The sequence below is a fragment of the Gastrolobium bilobum genome, unplaced genomic scaffold (assembly GCF_033153095.1).
Source record: "Gastrolobium bilobum isolate Gb01-03AN ecotype WA unplaced genomic scaffold, APGP_CSIRO_Gbil_v1 utg20096, whole genome shotgun sequence".
NCBI classification, from domain to species: domain Eukaryota; kingdom Viridiplantae; phylum Streptophyta; class Magnoliopsida; order Fabales; family Fabaceae; genus Gastrolobium; species Gastrolobium bilobum.
Window position 1 is genome coordinate 27,492 of NW_026898433.1, and position 15,268 is coordinate 42,759.

Consider the following 15,268-nt stretch of genomic DNA (forward strand, 5'->3'; position numbering starts at 1 on the left):
ATTTTACTAAATTTACCCATCAATATTTTATCCTCAACCAAACACACATTCAGAAATTTTACTCAATTTTTCCAGTAAAATTTTGTCCAACCAAACAACATTATTGAAAGTGATTCTACCACAACAATTTATTACCTCACCAAGAATGATGATGTAGCTCACGAGTCTCATTTAGATATTCGAGTACAGGCATGACTCACTAAGGACTCGAGGATTTGTCTTACTCTTACATATTGTGAAGGAAAATTCTGTATAAATTAACTATCAAATATACCTCTAAATAATATAGATAAAAATGACTTCTATATATTTTATGGGCTTTATTAATCTCATGTGACATAAGAGAAACTCTCTTATGTCATAGAGATAGTTATGAGTGGGACCCACTCACTTAAAGAAAAAAAAAACAATACGGAAGTCGATATATGTGCAGGAGAGAAAAATACTCTCCTACAACATAAGATAATATTTTTCCATATTTTATTCCCCTCCACTAGGTATTAACCTTTTATTTTATGCTGATTTAACTTCTTAGCATATTTTCTCATGGTTTGTTAAATTAAGTTAGGGAAAAAGAAGAATAATGTTGTAGGAAAGTTGTTAGGTTATTAGGTTATGTTATAGAGATAGGGATTGTGGGACCCATAATTATTTTCAAAAAAACAAAACAAGTGTGGGTCTCACAATCCCTATCTCTATAACATAACCTAATAACTTTCCTACAACATTATACTTCTATTTCTCACTAGGTTATGCTATAAGGTGTTTTGCCACTGTATATTACAAAAAAAAACAAAAACAAAAACTCCACATGATTTGAGAACAAAACTTTTGCTAGGTACAACTTTCGTATGTTATTAAATGCCTTAGGATTAGGGGTGTTAATGGGCCGAGCCGAGCCGAGCTTTGATCTTAACGGGCCAAGCCTGTATTTAAATGTGTCAGTTTGGCCTTAGCCTGTTACCTGTTACGAATATAATATTAGACTGTGGCCTGGTTCGTTTACAAAAAATAAAAGTCTGGCTCAAGCCTGTGGCCTGTTTATTTATTAAAAATAAAAACCTTACCTTCCAATTTGTAGCAGTATTTAGCCCATTAATCATGCACTGATATGTATTTTTTTGTAAGAAAATAATAGTTGTTTCTTTTATAATAAAAAAACATTAATATTAAGAAATCAAAATAACAACAACACTTTTACTTTATTTTACGTTGCTTTTCCTTAATTTTCTTCCACATTCTAGATTTTTTACATTAAATTTTCTTCCACATTCCTTAATATTCTAGATTTTTTACACTAAATTTGAACCCCACCAATAAATTTTCTTCCACATTTTACATTAAATTTTCTTCCACGGTCGCCGCCATAAGCATCATTATAAGCCGTGGAATCCGCAGGGCTTATAAAAATAGATGATGAACATGACTTCATTTACCTGTTGGTGGGACGATGACTTAGATCAGGGAGAAGAGATAGAGCAGAGACAGAAAATTGAGAAAAGGATGTTGAAATGATTAATATAAAAATATAAAAAATAAATAAATTTAATGTATACGGGCCAGCCTCCAAGGCTTCAAGGCCGGGCTTGGCTATGGAAGCCTGAAGCCTTTTAAATAAAAAGGCTTTTGCATGAGTTTAAGTCTGGGCTTAATAATAAAAAAAGACGAGCCGAGCCGAGCCGAGCCGAAACGGGCCGGGCCTAAGGCCCCTGATAGGCCAGGAGCCTTATTATCACCCCTACTTAGGATCCTAGGATTACAAAATTTTATATATATGTCAACAATTTTTTTTCCATCAATCAATTAAAGTAGATATATAATTTAAAAATGAAACGAGATAAAATGAATAACAAATTCTCCAGCATCCATCATAATATTTCATTACATGCACATTATTAAACATTATTAATTATAAATGTTTTATTTCAAATAAGTAGCCTATAAAATAAGATTATTTTAAGATATAAAAATAAAGGGTTTAAATTGTCTCCTTTTACATGAGACAATTATCTGATGCTAGTGAGACATAAAAAGTTGTGCCATCCTTTTTTTAAAAAAAAAAAAATAGTAGGACCCATATAATTTGTTTCTATGGCATGATACAAACTATCTTCTTTTAAAGGAGATTAATAAACCCCAAAAATAAAATAATAAATTTACATGAAAAATTGTAATCATTTCTTTTTTATTTTTATAATTATCATGTAACTCTCTTAATATAAAACAAAAAAAAAAAATCTACATAATGGGAATACATCCAAACGAGGCCTTAGCCAAGACGCTCATAAGCGTTCCCCGACGCCTCAACGGCCGGACCAGTTCCCAGCAACTCTCTCCGCCGTCACCTTCCGCCGGAAACTTCGGCAGCGGCATCGGCTCCCTCCGTTCCTGCCTCATCTTGATATCACTCAGATCCATTTGTAACGGAAACTTCACAGTTCCAAACATACCGGTATAACACTTCCGATCACTGCTACTCCTCAGGCACCGGTTTTCCCTGCCGGACGGAGACCTGAGCCAGGCAACGAACCCATTGGTCCGACCGGAAAACTCCGATCTCAACGGGAACGGGTTTTCGCTTTCCCTTCTTGTCTGCAGCGCTGAACCGGGTTCGGTTCGGCGAGTTATGACTTTGCCGCAGAAGACGACGTCGTTTGGGACTGAGCCATAAGCAGCTGTTGGGAACTCAAAGTCGGAGCGACCCGTGCCCGGAAGAGAAACGGGTCCGGATTCGGGTCCAACTAATTTCGAGTAGCGTTTCATTTAAATAAGTGCGCAACAGTAACAATGAAAGTGTCGTTCTGTTTAAGAATAAAGTGAAAAAGCGGAAAGAGGGTTTGAAGGAGCTGTGAATGTTTGGTAGTGAAACAGAGAACCAAAGAGAGAAAGATATATATAGTTGAAGGAAAAAGAACAAAAGAGTATGTTACGTTAATGTTACGAGGTTTGTTTCTAGAACGCAGAGAGAGAGAGAGAGAAAAAATTGAATGGGTCATGTCCTCGTTAAGGGAGTAAGTATTCTAGAAAGCAAGAGCCGGAAGATTTTATTTAAAAAAAAAAAATGAATAAATAAATACACGATTGATTGTGTAAAGATATATTGACAACAATTTAATCCTTATTAGTTTAAAATAAGAGTGTGATGTTTGTTATTTTAAATGACAAAAGTTATGTCATTTTAAGAAAGATAAAAACATAAGGAATGAAAATCATGAGAGAGAAAGTGGATGATTTTTTTTAATTTAAATTTTAAATAAAAAAAAATTATTATGTGTCTGTATCTCTTTTAAAATGACATAATTTTAAGTCATTTAAAATGACAAACACTTTTTCCTTAAAATAAACATAAATTTAAGGAGGGAAATTGATATTCAAAAATATATTAAAAAACTAAATTGTGTTTCGAGTGGTTAGAGATCCCATATCGCACTTGGAAATTTTCATTATAGTTGTGAAATCTTCATGATGATGATGCATTGGTTGATGAGATTTTTAGGATTTAAAAATTTCAGGTTAAAATAAATAAAAACATAAATTTGTGTTATTTTAAATGAAAGTATTATATTTTAGTAATTTTTTACCTTTTCTCTCATCCACAATACTCTTATTTTTTATTTTTTTCTAATTTTTGGATAAAAGAGAATATAAAAAATATTAAATATGCACTAAAATTACAGTAATTTCATTTAAAATGACACAAACTTATATCTTTTAAAATGATAAATATTTTTCCCTTAAATTTATTATCACTTGAAAAGAATAATATTTTTAGCCAAATATATACAAAGTATAACGAAGTTATTAAGTTATTAGTCAGAACAATATTTATTTTAAATATTGAAAAGCTAAATTCATGTTTAATTTAAGAATAATTTTTTATTAAAATTAAAAATGAGCTCATGTAGCATTAAAATTTAGAAAGTAGATAGAATAAATGTAATTAGATGAGTATAAATTTTTAATTTTAGTGAGAGTAGCACCTAAGTATTCAGTGCTACACAAGTACAAAAAAATTTACCTCTAATTTAGAGTACCAAATTAATATTCATAAATTAAAGCATATTTTTAAAGGATTAATTCTTCTTCTTCTTTTTTGTTAATTTTGGCTTACTAGACGTTTTTGACTTTGCTCTGCTATGGTCTATGGATGGGTTCATTTTCATTTCTATACATATTTTAATGAGTTGTAGGCATTTGGCCGTAAGCATTCCGCGTGAAAAAAAAGTCTATTTATTTCTAGACTTAATCAGCAGAGAGAGGAAACTGAGCACTCACGGAAAGGACTTTCTCGCCTGGGAAGTGGGAAGATTGACTTGAACTTAGCTTAGTTGTTGTTTTTTTTTTTTTTCTAAAAAAAAAATTGCATTGTTCTGCGTGAGGCAGATGTGTCCGATCGTAGATCGGATGTTTGATGTTTGATGTTTGATGTTTGATTTAGAGCTTTCTTTCTAGATATCCATGAGTTAGGTATATTGGAGACAGCGAATTACTTCACACTATATGATGGTCTTAGCTAGAAGGAGTGTATGTGCACTGTCGTGATTGCATAAAATAGGGTTTGAGAGATCTGTCATACTTGTGGTCTTTAACTCCTATTTATAGAGCTTACCTTTGAGCTTGTACTGATTGGGCTTCTCGTAGGCATGAGCCTTTCCCAGGTCCATAACATGCATAAACATTGTATTTGAGCTTAAACCACCTCTTTTTTGTGTTTGTGAAGACAGACAGAGGCGGATCTAGCAAGGAGAGAAGGGGGTAAGTGCCCACCCTTAAATATGATTTAAAAATATAAAAAAAAAAATTTCTTAAAATTCAAGTTTTTCAAATTTAATTTTGGGGTAGGATATTATAACAACCAATTAGGGTTACTGTCAATGTTACTACCAATCAATTTCACCGTTAGATCGTTTATGCTGATACAACGATTATATTTATTTTCATCTTTGTATGGTTATGATTCTCCATATTTAATACTTTATATTTATTTTCACCCTTTGTATGGTTATGATTTCCTATATTTAATGCTTTTACATTAAATATGGGGATCATAAAGATGAAAATAAATTTAACCGTTTGATCAACATAATCGATCTAACAGTGAAATTGATTGGTAGTAACCCTAATTGGTTGTTACAATATCCTACATCTTTAATTTCCCTCTTTCTAATTTATTTTCCTGTGAGTTTTTTTTTTCTACTTCATCTTCATTATCCAAACTTAATCTAGATTTAGATCTAAACCAAACCCAGCCAGCCGGCAGCTGCTCGTAAATCGCATTCAAGTTCAGACCTTATTAAGTGCCCACCCTTTGTTATTTTTCTGGATAGAAGCATTATACTATAGACCTTGATACTAGATTTTGATGCTAGGGTAATAACAATGTTGGAGGTGGTGGCATGCCAGTAGTAATTTGTAAGGTTATTAGTGTGACAGGCAGACATAATATAGATTAAATTGTTTGGTGGTTTAATAAGGGTCAGAATGTAAATCTATAAAACAAATTGTTGCATATACGTTAACATCTATCTACCCATATTTCAAGTAAATCACTGTTCAATATCTTTAACCAAATCAGATGATAATTCAATTGGCGTCAGAAAATTAAATAAATGAGATTTAAAGCCTTAATTTCGAAACTCAACCCGAACCAGATTAGTCACAAAACAATGAACCAATTAAAATATTTCTGAAAAACAAGAGCTGGAAGTTTCTAATGCTAGAGGTATGGGAATGAAAAGGTATTGTGGAAAGCAAGAGCTGGAAGTTTTTATCTTTTATTAAATATAAATAAATATACCGTTGATTAAAGATACATTTACAACAATTTAACCCTTTAGTAGTTCAAAATAAACATAAATTTAAGGATGAAATTGATATTCAAAAACATATTAAAAAAGCTAAATTATGTTTGAAGTGGTTAGAGATCCCTTATTGCACTTGGAAATTTTCATTATAGTTTCATTGATTGTTAGGACTAAGTGCCTATAAGCAATCGAATTCATATATACTTATATTTAGTAAAATTGAATAATTATACTAAATATAATTAAAAAATAAAATTAAGTGAATACTTATATATATATATATTCTGTATACATATATAAAATATGTATAGAGGATATTTGCTAATATATGTATATCTAATGAGTAATATAATACTAAATCAATAAAAAAAAATTAAGAAATAATAGAATCAAGAGTACAAATAGAATCTGATAATCAATAATATAAGAAATTTAGAATTAAATAAACGGATTGATTTCGCTTTTTATTATTGTAAGAAGCATATGTATGATTATACAACTTTTTTTTTTATTCTTAACACTCTTTGAGCTCGAGTATTATCTTCTTACTATTTTTCTGTGTGTTTTAATTCGATTTTTGTCTCATTCTTTTTTTGTGTCTTATTTATAGCTTTTCATCTCCTTAAAAATAGAATTTTAACCAAACAAAATTTTATAAAAATTCTTATTGTAAACAGGCTTTTATCATAATAAAAAAAGAAGAAGTTAATAGGTAAAAGCTCTTAGGAGGAGATTTTTTTAAAATGTATATCAATTTTTTTTGGAGCTCTCATATTTATTTTATAATTTTACCCTTATTATAAATATGTATTTATAAATTTTATCTTTTATCCTAATAATCCATCAGATTATTTCATATTTCTCACAGCTTTATATAATCACTAAATAGCTTTTATTTTATTTTTTAAACTTTTTTTTAACTTTAAGGAAAAAAAATGTCAAACAAGCTATAAGTAAGGGGTAACGGTTTTTTTTTATTTAGTAAGTTTAATTCGGTTCAATTATTGTTAAATTTACATGGGAGGCTGCTCTTCCAATATTATTTTTTTCATTTTTAAAATTCAAACACAAAATTTTTATTAAAAGGAACAAGCACCATGTTTCTTCAACAAGTAATTATTGATAGATTAATGTCTCCATACAAAAGTATTAAGAAAGTGTTTGTATCAAAAGAGTGTGGGTATCTCTTCATTACTTTGTGCTTAAGTTATTGGTCCAAAACAATATTCATTTGAAATTTGAAAAACCAAATTCAAGTCTAATTCGAGAATAATTTTTTTATTAATCGTGTAGTGTATCTTTACTTAAAAATTAGAAATAGGCTCATGTAGGATTAAATTTTTTTTTAAAAAAAATAGATAAAATAAATGTAATTAGATGAGTCATGAGTTTCTAAAATGAATATTCAGTCCTACACAAGTACAAAAAATTTATCCGTAATTTAGAGTACAAAATTAATATTCATAAATTTAAGCATATTTTTAAAGGATTAATTTATTTATTTATATTTTTTTTGGCTAACTAGAAGTTTTTTGACTTTACTCTGCTATGGATGGTTTCATTTTCATTTCTACTTATATTATAATGAATCGCAGGCATTTGTGATTTAGCATTCCGTGTGAAAAAAGTCTTTATTTCTAGACACAATCAGCAGAGATACGAAACTACCAAGTGCCATATCAAGGAAAGGACTTTCTCGCCTGGGAAGTGGAAAGCTTGACTTAACTTGGCCTTGTCGCTTTTTTTGAAAAAAAAAAATGCATTATAATATGGGAGTTACTATAATAATGTCATGTTACTTGAGATAATACTTTTATTTGGGTGAAACAAATATATGGAGTTTACAATTTAAACAAAAAAAAAAGTTGGTACAAAATTTGATGGGTATATAATATAAGATAGTTATCTCCAATAACATAATATAAATATTTTCCTTATAATATAGACCTTGAACAAGCTTTTGATGGTGGGGGTAACAAGTAACAACAATGGTGGAGGTGGTAATACTTTAGAAGGTTATTAATGTAAAAGGCAGGCATACTATAGATTTAAGATGGATTATTAGGATAACAGAAAAAATTTATAAATACAAATTTAGAATAAAGATAAAATTATAAAATAAATATAAGAATTTCAGAAATCCGACATATATCTAAAAAAAGTTCCTCATAAATTATTATTTTTTCTTTATTATAAAAAAGCTTTTTTATAATAACAGCTTTTAGAAAATTATATTTGGTTAAATTTCTACTTTTAAGAAGAAAAGAAGTTAAAAATAAAATGTCAAATAGGCACTTACCTGGTAAGTGGTTAGTAAGGGACAGAATCTAAATCTACAAAAACAACTTGCTGCATTTACGTTTATATCTACCATTTCATGTAAATTACTGTTCAATATATTTAACCAAATGCTGGAACTTAGATTATCATACCAAAATCAATTGCTAAATGAAATCTAATTTATTCTTTTATTTTCTTAGGGACAAAGCTATCTGCAGTGATCGGTTAAGTAGCTTAGCATCTCCAAAAATGTCAAGTTGTTAGTTAAGATAGTAAATGCTTTCCGTGGATGAAAGGTTTATCTGTAGCTATCGCCCTAGGGCTTTTGCTCCATATTTTATCTCATTGTGTACACAATTTATTGTCAAGAGGATGAATATTACATGCTCCAATCTTCTCGATTGATTTGTGTTGGTATTGCTTATTAATATTACATTTATAATCCATTGATATGGTAGATGGGGCAACTTCTTCTGGTGAATACATATCACATTAATGATCTGATAGACATCTCTCAAATAGAAATCATTTCAATTCCTATTATCTCTTAAAAAGAAGTGAACTTTAGTCAAAAAGTTATTGATCTAGTCGCTATGAAGATTTTGGTCTACCCAATTAAAATTTTTGGTCTACCCAATTAAAGTTATTGATCTAGTCGCTATGAGAGTTCATTAAAATTTTATCACTTTTATTGCACAACTTTATCTCCAAAATGGATTCTCACAAGACACAGACAACCTGGGAAGATTACAAAGAATCTGGCTGTGCTCCAACAAGCTCATCATCCCCATCAAGGAGAACATTCACGACATTATTCGGTGTTTTTTTTTTACCTGCGTAACACTCCCGGATGGTTTCGTTGTAATTGAACACATTCACGACATTATTCGGTGTTTTTTTTGTTTTACCTGCGTAACACTCCCGGATGGTTTCGTTGTAATCGAAACCATATATATAGCCATAAGTCTATAGAAGAGAACAACACTCCAAATCAGATACATGTCCAGCTCATGTGTAACTCATAACCGGAGTACTTAAAACAGAATTGAGAAAAAAATAAAAGAGAAATAGTTGACAAAACTTCCTTATAAATTAAATTCAATTAAAACATCCCTCAGCAGCAAAGGAACATACTAAAACCCTATGGCTGCCTGTGAAAAACAGACTCTAACATTAAAGCAAAAACAGTACTCTCAAAAATAAAAAACTGGAATGAAAATTGACCATCGCCGATCAAGAACCCAGTTTTGAAAGCTATGGCTGCATGAAATCGGCATAAACTTGAAAATATAACTGGTAAAACAAACACCTAGGACTCTCATAGGATAAACTACTGTAACAGAACATGTAACAGAACAACTGTCTTCTGTAACCATATTTATGATTTCAAGTAGCAGCAGAAATAAGAAGATGCAATCACTTCTTCTTCTGGGCAGCCTTGGTGACTTTGGCTCCAGAGGGATCCTTCTTCTCCACACTCTTGATGACTCCAACAGCCACAGTTTGACGCATGTCCCTCACGGCAAAACGACCAAGGGGAGGATACTCAGAGAAAGTCTCAACCACCATGGGCTTGGTAGGAATCATCTTAACATAACCTGCATCTCCATTCTTCAAAAACTTGGGCTCCTTCTCAATCTCCTTACCAGATCGCCTGTCAATCTTGGTGACGAGTTCAGCAAACTTAACAGCAATGTGAGAAGTGTGGCAATCGAGCACAGGTGCATATCCATTTCCAATCTGGCCAGGATGGTTCATGATAATGACTTGGGATGTGAAGTTGGCAGCTTCCTTGGCAGGGTCATCCTTAGAGTTGGAGGCAACGAAACCACGCTTGAGATCCTTGACTGCAACATTCTTCACGTTAAATCCTACATTGTCACCTGGAAGAGCCTCTGTGAGAGCCTCGTGGTGCATCTCCACAGACTTAACTTCAGTTGTCAGTCCAGTGGGACCAAAAGTCACCACCATACCAGGCTTCAAGACACCAGTCTCAACACGTCCAACTGGCACAGTACCAATACCACCAATCTTGTAGACATCCTGCAATGGAAGCCTCAGAGGCTTGTCTGTGGGTCTCTTGGGCTCATTGATTTGGTCAAGAGCCTCAAGGAGTGTTGGGCCCTTGTACCAGTCAAGGTTGGTGGACCTCTCAATCATGTTGTCACCCTCAAAACCAGAGATGGGAACAAAGGGAATCTTGTCTGGGTTGTAACCAACCTTCTTCAAATAGGAAGATACTTCCTTCACAATTTCATCATACCTAGCCTTAGAATACTTGGGTGTGGTGGCATCCATCTGTAACAAAGATTGAAACCAAAGTCAGAAAATCTAAAACTTTGCTCAAGAAATAACAAAAAACACATCAAGTCAATTTAGACCAAGAAAACCTAGACTTATTATACCTTGTTACAGCAACAGATCATCTGCTTGACTCCAAGAGTGAAAGCAAGCAGAGCATGCTCACGCGTCTGTCCATCCTTGGAAATACCAGCTTCAAAACCACCAGTTGTGGAATCAATGATAAGGACAGCACAGTCAGCCTGGGATGTTCCTGTGATCATGTTCTTGATAAAATCACGATGTCCAGGTGCATCAATGACTGTGCAGTAGTACTTGGTGGTTTCAAACTTCCACAGAGCAATATCAATGGTAATCCCTCTCTCACGCTCAGCCTTGAGCTTGTCGAGCACCCAGGCATACTTGAATGACCTCTTGTTCATCTCAGCTGCTTCTTTCTCAAACCTCTCGATAACACGCTTGTCAATACCTCCTAGCTTGTAGATCAAGTGACCAGTAGTGGTTGACTTCCCAGAGTCGACATGTCCAATGACCACAATGTTAATGTGAACCTTCTCTTTACCCATGATGTCTTAAACTGGAATCAATTCAAAACATTTGCAAGTCAGAATTCACATTAATTCAAAATTAATAAATCACAAAAAGCAAAATAACAACGTAGAATTCACCTTAGCACATTTATAGTTAACAACAATAAATTCAAAACAGTTCAGCCAAGCAAAATTTTATCTAACAAACAGATAAATCAGATCTGCAACAACCGCATTCCCATCATAAAACACACATCATTATCCACAATGTTTTAAATTAAGCTAAAATATAAATAAACAAAAAAAAAACAATTTCAAAAATTAAATTTCAAGAACTTCACAAAATATTAAAAAAAATCTACTGAATCCAATGATGTTCACATATATCATGAAAGATTAAGCAGACTTTATACTAAAACATAACAAAAGAACAACATAAGATCAAAACCTCTAACAAGAACAGCATGTTATCAACACTCTTCCTTGAATGCTGTTTCCAAACTCAAACCCTCATAGACGTGACCCTCGAATCACAAGATACAGTACAAAGGAACAACCTTCTAATAAAAAAAAGCACAAACTAAAATCCAAGACTGAACTCCACAGATCCAGATTTACACAACAAAAACATCATAACCTCGTAACTTGTCAAAAGATGTTGCATGATTTTAACACAAAATCATCAGATCTGCGACCGCTCAAAGCCGAAACAACCAATAATAGAGTAATAGGTCACAAAACACCAACGAAAACAAAATTCTAAAAACATAGAAAACAAAACATTCGCATAACAAAATCTTAAGAAACATCATCGGACACTACGAAAAAGCAAGAGACAGAGATCGAATCGAAGAGTGTTACCTCAACGAGAAACCACGGCTGCTCTCGTTCAGAATGAGACTGAGCTATAGAGAAAGTATCAGGGAAAAAACAGGGTTTGTAGATTTTTATAGCTAGGGATTTCGTTTTTCGTTTCCGAAAATACCCTTCCTTTTCTTTTGGGTTTCCTGATATGCCCCCGCGCCTCTTTATTTGAACGTACCCGTTGTCCACTCGTTTGGGAAGGTGGGTATGATTAACGCTCTTGGCTTTCTAATTCATCTTGCGGGTTTTGCTACGCACGAGCTTTGGATTAACGAAGGCTTTGGTTTTAGTGGGCTCGAGTCCAGTTCGAAATAGGAAGGTGTTATATCCTACGTTACACCAACACCGATACGGGTAGGAGTGATAAACGAGTCAGGGGCCTTTGGTTCGGTTCGTGAATGTCTGAGCTTACATGTCTAAAATTGGTTGTTGGCACAAGGCTTGAACTTGTATAAAGCTCGTTTAATAAAAAGGTCTCAGACTCTAATTCAAAAGTTCGGCATCAGAGCCTCTCAGACCGACCTAGTACATTATTTTTATTTTTTATTTTTTTTTATACTACTTGTAATAGTTCTCTCTTTCTCCTCAATCTATTTCATCCAATTTTATTGGTTAAATAGAGTTTTTGAACGATTTTGTTCTATATTATGTTGCTTGGATATACCTTGAATTTATAAATATTTATGAAATTACTAGTATTATTGATTATATATTCTGTTTGGATAAATTTTTATTGTCTTATTTTTTTAAAACAGGCTAACAGGCTAATCCAGACTTTTATTTTTTGTAAATAAGACAGGTCACATGCAATAATTATATTTATGATAGGTAACAAGCTTGGTCAGGCTGACTCGTTTAAATACAAGCTTAGCCTTTTAAGAACAAAGTTCGGCTCGGCTCGTTAACACCCCCAGACACGGGACATGGGATACGATACAACACGATACTCCGACACGTTAATTTTAAAAAATGTTAAATTTCGACACGTTAGGACACGTTTTGATATTATATAATATTTTTAATTTATGTAGTATATATTATATTTAATATTCAATAATTTAACAAAAAAATAAAACTAAACTCATAATATCCATCAATTTTGCAAAGAAACATAAGATATCCCAAATGCTTATATTGAACTCAATAAAATAGTAATCGTGATCCAACAAAACTAATAGTTGGAACTCAAAATTCAACACAAGATAACCTTTGAACTTTTTTTGAGTCTTTGCAACGAGTATTGAAGTGTCAGAGTGTCGGTGAGTGTCAGGAAGTGTTGAACACGACACGTCAAGAATTTTGAAGTGTCGGTGTTTCATAGGTTATACCACGACATTGTGTTGGGAAAGTTACAATATATGACGACATCGTTTTTGCTCATATTCAATGGCCCAAATGTAATTAACTCGAATTCTAATATTTAATGCCCTTGTTTTAAGAATAATTAAAAATTAAAAATAATTGAATTCATTTCTTTTAATTTTAAAATATATTTTCAATTTAATCAAAGTAAATTAAAAATAAAGAAATTTTCATAATATTTATATCTATTTAATTTTTTATTATCCTTAAAAAATAAGTTTATTTTTATTTTTATTAAATATATATTATATAATTTGCACTTAATATATATTTATATTTAAATATTAAATTTAAGTTTTAATATATTTTATAAATTTATTTAAATTCATATTTATTATAGTTTAATGAATTAATTTAAACTCACATATTATATATTTTTAAAAAATTATATATTAAAATTTTTAATAATTTGGATTATATATTTTTATTTGTATTTATATTATTTTATCAAGAAATATAGGTCAAACCTTTTAAAAAAGACATATGGCTTAATTTTAAAAAAGATCTTTTAATATGTACCAAAAAAAATCTTTTAATAAGTCTAAATTATACTATTTTTAAAACGAGACATTCTAAAGGTAGACTAGGCCTTTGACTGGTCGCTGATCCATTTATTCATGTATCTCTAACTCAATTTAGCTTATGTTCAAATCAATTTATCTTGAATTTAATAAACTTTATCGTTGGATTTGGATCTAAATTATAATTAATATTGAATCTTGTTGGAAATAGACACTCACAAATTAAAAATAGATAAGGAAGACAGGTTGAACATGCAGGTCTGACACTACTATCAGACGGGTTCAGGAGGAGCCCGTGGTGGGGGACAACCACCAATTGATTAAGCTACACCACCATATCAAGTGAGTGTGACATGATATCTCAACCCAATACCTTAAGACATTGGGTTTATAAGTCCTACTTATATACATTTTACTTAGTCTATTATCAACCAATGTGTGACTTCATTACACTTGAAAATCTCAACAATCTTTCCCTCAAGTGTGAAACCCAACATTGGTATACTCCCCCTCTTAATCGAGTACCTAAGCCCAAAATACTCAACTTGCCTCCTAGCCAATCACTAGGCTAGCTCAAGCCCAACCCCGTTCTAATACCAAATATTGGAAATTGACACACAAATCGAAAACAGAAAAAAGATAAAGGGAGGAGAGATTGAACACAATGATTTACCCTGATTCACCCAATGTATGTTATATCTAGCTTTCTGTATTATATTCGTCTCACCGGCACTCGTTACAAGTCACTCAGATTACAACAGAATATAAATAGGATTTAAAAAATCCTAACAGCAGCTATTCATGGACCCAAACCCAAACTACTAAGAAAAAGAAAATATAATAAGTCAGAGGCCCACAAGAGTCGTCATCTGTATGCGAAGTATGAACCATACCCAACAAATCTCAATTCAGTAGTGTCTACAAAAGAAACAACCATAAAGAAGTGGCAAATCATTATATACAAGAGAGGTTTGAAGCCAACGAGTGTTTTGTAGACACGCAAGGGGTGACAAATCATTGTGTATACAAAAAATGGCTTGAAGCCAATGGAGATGGTGCATAGTACAATAATAGTAAGCATGCTAAGGTTTCACAAGTGTTTCATACTCAAGAGGGGGGTGAAATGAGTATTAAAAATTTTCGTAAAAGCCCCCTTCTAGTTTCTAAATAATCATTTCAAGCAAATTTTGATATATGAAAAGTTAATCAATACATTCTAACAATCCATGACATATAATATATCCCAATTATAGAATCTATGCTAGCATATACAAGATATCAAAAAAACAATTAAAGTGTTAGAAATAAAGAGTTTAGAGAATTGCAAACACAATATATCCTGGTTCAGTCACCACCACTTGTGATCTACGTCCAGACTGAAGCCACTCGATCAATTCTTTCATTATTCGTCAAGCTTCATGGGTGCTTGACAAACCACTGTAACTTCCAAGCTTTTGGGTGATTGGTAACCTTACAACCTCTAAGTTTACGGGTACTTAGAAACCTTACAATTCTCTACAAATTTACTTATGTATTTGGCTACCTCTCAAATACAATGGGTCTCACAACCCTTTCAACTCAATAATACAAGAAGGAAGTGTTTGAA

General features: G+C 32.1%; 1 protein-coding gene across 1 annotated transcript; it reads right to left on the reverse strand.

The window, feature by feature from the left end:
• Positions 1-9,143: 9,143 nt before the first annotated feature.
• LOC133316308 (elongation factor 1-alpha-like) lies at positions 9,144-11,826 on the reverse strand. The gene is made up of 3 exons (XM_061518044.1): positions 11,777-11,826; positions 10,490-10,962; positions 9,144-10,382 (listed from the first exon to the last, which is right to left on the reverse strand). The coding sequence occupies exons 2-3, from the start codon at positions 10,949-10,951 to the stop codon at positions 9,501-9,503; spliced, it is 1,344 nt and encodes a 447-aa protein (XP_061374028.1). The 5' UTR covers positions 10,952-10,962; positions 11,777-11,826; the 3' UTR covers positions 9,144-9,500.
• Between the last annotated feature and the right edge of the window lie 3,442 nt (positions 11,827-15,268).

Excerpts from the sequence above, each read along its gene's own strand:
- LOC133316308 (XM_061518044.1), bottom strand. The coding sequence starts at position 10,951 with ATGGGTAAAGAGAAGGTTCACATTAACATTGTGGTCATTGGACATGTC. Across the intron at positions 10,383-10,489 it reads TGATCTGTTGCTGTAACAAG|ATGGATGCCACCACACCCAA; the intron begins GTATAATAAGTC and ends TCTTTGTTACAG.